Source organism: Rosa rugosa, chromosome 3, assembly GCF_958449725.1.
Source record: "Rosa rugosa chromosome 3, drRosRugo1.1, whole genome shotgun sequence".
NCBI lineage: Eukaryota > Viridiplantae > Streptophyta > Magnoliopsida > Rosales > Rosaceae > Rosa > Rosa rugosa.
The window spans coordinates 39,247,964-39,250,102 of NC_084822.1; the positions used below are offsets into that span (position 1 = coordinate 39,247,964).

Sequence of the window (2,139 nt, forward strand, 5' to 3'; positions counted from 1 at the left end):
ATCTAGTTAAGAACATCCCAAATTGGCATGGAGTAGCCCCAACCCAACCTCCATATTCAATTTGCGAAAAAAAAAAATATTAATTAAAAAAAAACTCAAAATGAAGAGGATGATCTCTCAAGAAACTGTTGAGGTGTCATTCAGCATAGGTCACACATAAAGGCGCTATACTTTAGACTTTGGTGTGCTTCACCACCGCTATTGACAATAGTAGAACACAGGACCTCTCTTGGACAAGACCCTCACAGAGTTACTCGATGTCTTACCATCTCTACACTTGGTTGTGGATAAGTATGATGGGTTTAAGATATACTAGACCCAACTTTCCAACTTAGGATTTACATCAAACAACTTCATGGCCAGTAAGGAGTACTAATCAGCTCCATGTATGATTTATTTTAAATAAATCGATTGCAAATAACAATTTTTTTTTTTTTTGGGAATGATTGCAAATAACATTTAAGCAGCATAAGAATAAATATGAAATATCAAGTCCATATGATTTAAGTAAAATTGCTAGCTCAAATTACATGATTTACATCCAAACTTGTTTTTTTTTTTTTTTTTTTTTTTTATGATTACATCCAAACTTATTATTTTCTTTAGTATGAAATAGCATTGGGTTTGTCTAGTAATACAAGGCTTTCTACAAAATAATCCATAAAGTCGTAAGACACATACCCATTGATTCGAAAATCAGTAGTGCTTTTGGTCTTAGAATCCACCGATTTCAGCACTCCCTGAATGCACTCGAGCACTACATCACCACTGTTTCTGAACCATAGCGGCCGTGGATATGGATATGTTATATGATGGAAGTCCATAGTGAAAATAATAGTGCAGGAGTTTGCCACACCATACTCTTCCATCACCCACATGCTAAGACGAAATACATCAAGACGAAATACATCAGTAAATTCTTGTTCAAAGAAAGCAAGGGAGTCCCTGTATCTTGAAATTAAGCAAATCTCTCTATTTCCCCAGAATGCAGGCATTGTCATTTCGCCAAATGATTCACTTGAAATATCAAAGGAAACAATGGAATCGTGGTAGTTTATCATCTTATAATGATGAAACCAATGCAGAGCACCATTGACAAAAGCATGAGTGTCATGAAGAAAAGCTTTGGGATAACAGGGGTTGTCACCAGGAATAACAATGGAAGCAGTTAGACTCTTCCAAGAGCCACGGGCCAATGACCAAATCTCGACTTCACATGAACGAGCTCCCTGAACATAACTCACAGTTCTCAAAACCTTATAGTCATTGGTGGACGAATCATAACCGAAGGCATAACTTATTCTAGGATTATCATCCCTGATGAAGGTGACACTAGGCCTGGCCAAAACCACGAACTTTCGAATACTAGGGTTCCAAATTAACACAGTAAAGTCACGAGCAACAAGGCATACCAGCCCGTTACAAGTCCCGACAACATTGATAGGCTCACTACCTAAAGCTATTGATCTTTTTTTGGAGATAGCAGCTTGTGTCCTATCGTAAGCTAAGAATGGATTTCTAAGCTTGGTATACTCATCGAACGAAGGGTTATCTCGATGTAACGAGAAAGGCTCCCTCCTATCTGCAGGTGATGAAAAAGCCTGTAGCAAGAGGAGTTGGCCGTCTCTGCAGTTGAGGTGGAGGTGGGTGTCGATGAAACTAGAGGTTGAGATTATAGAGTTCCATGTCTTGCATACTGCTGTACATTTGAGTAAAGATTTGATGGGTAACCTCAGGAAGATTACATGTATGATCTCTTCAGGAAGGGCTTCCATGGATGTCGCGGTCTTTAATTTTTTTGTTTTGGCTAACATTTTCGATCTAATGCTAGAATAATGAGCTGAGGGTTTGCTTTTATAGATTTGGGGACACCCGTCCTAAATCCTGTCTTCTTAAGAGTCCTAATTCCCCTGTAATTCTGATTTCTGAGATATGACAACGACTACTCCCATTCACACAAGATTTTATTGGTGTGGATATCAGAAATTTGAGTCCAGAATCATTTAGGGCGAGAAAGGATTAGCAAAAGAGGGAGTCCTAAATCCTATCTACTTGACTTTACTAGCTTGCACTACTAATTCTCCGACTGCATATTCTGTCCAAATCAAATTAGGATTCCAATTTTACTTTACTATGAAA

At 38.2% G+C, this 2,139-nt stretch overlaps 1 protein-coding gene across 1 annotated transcript; it reads right to left on the minus strand.

Annotated features, from left to right (window-relative positions):
* Positions 1 to 602: 602 nt before the first annotated feature.
* LOC133737705 (F-box/kelch-repeat protein At3g23880-like) lies at positions 603 to 1,799 on the minus strand. The gene has a single exon (XM_062165211.1). It carries the CDS (start codon positions 1,773 to 1,775, stop codon positions 603 to 605), a length of 1,173 nt encoding a protein of 390 aa, XP_062021195.1. The 5' UTR covers positions 1,776 to 1,799.
* Positions 1,800 to 2,139: the final 340 nt, after the last annotated feature.

What these genes read in the sequence shown, in the direction of transcription:
- LOC133737705 (XM_062165211.1), bottom strand. Translation starts at nt 1,775, where the DNA reads ATGGAAGCCCTTCCTGAAGAGATCATACATGTAATCTTCCTGAGGTTA.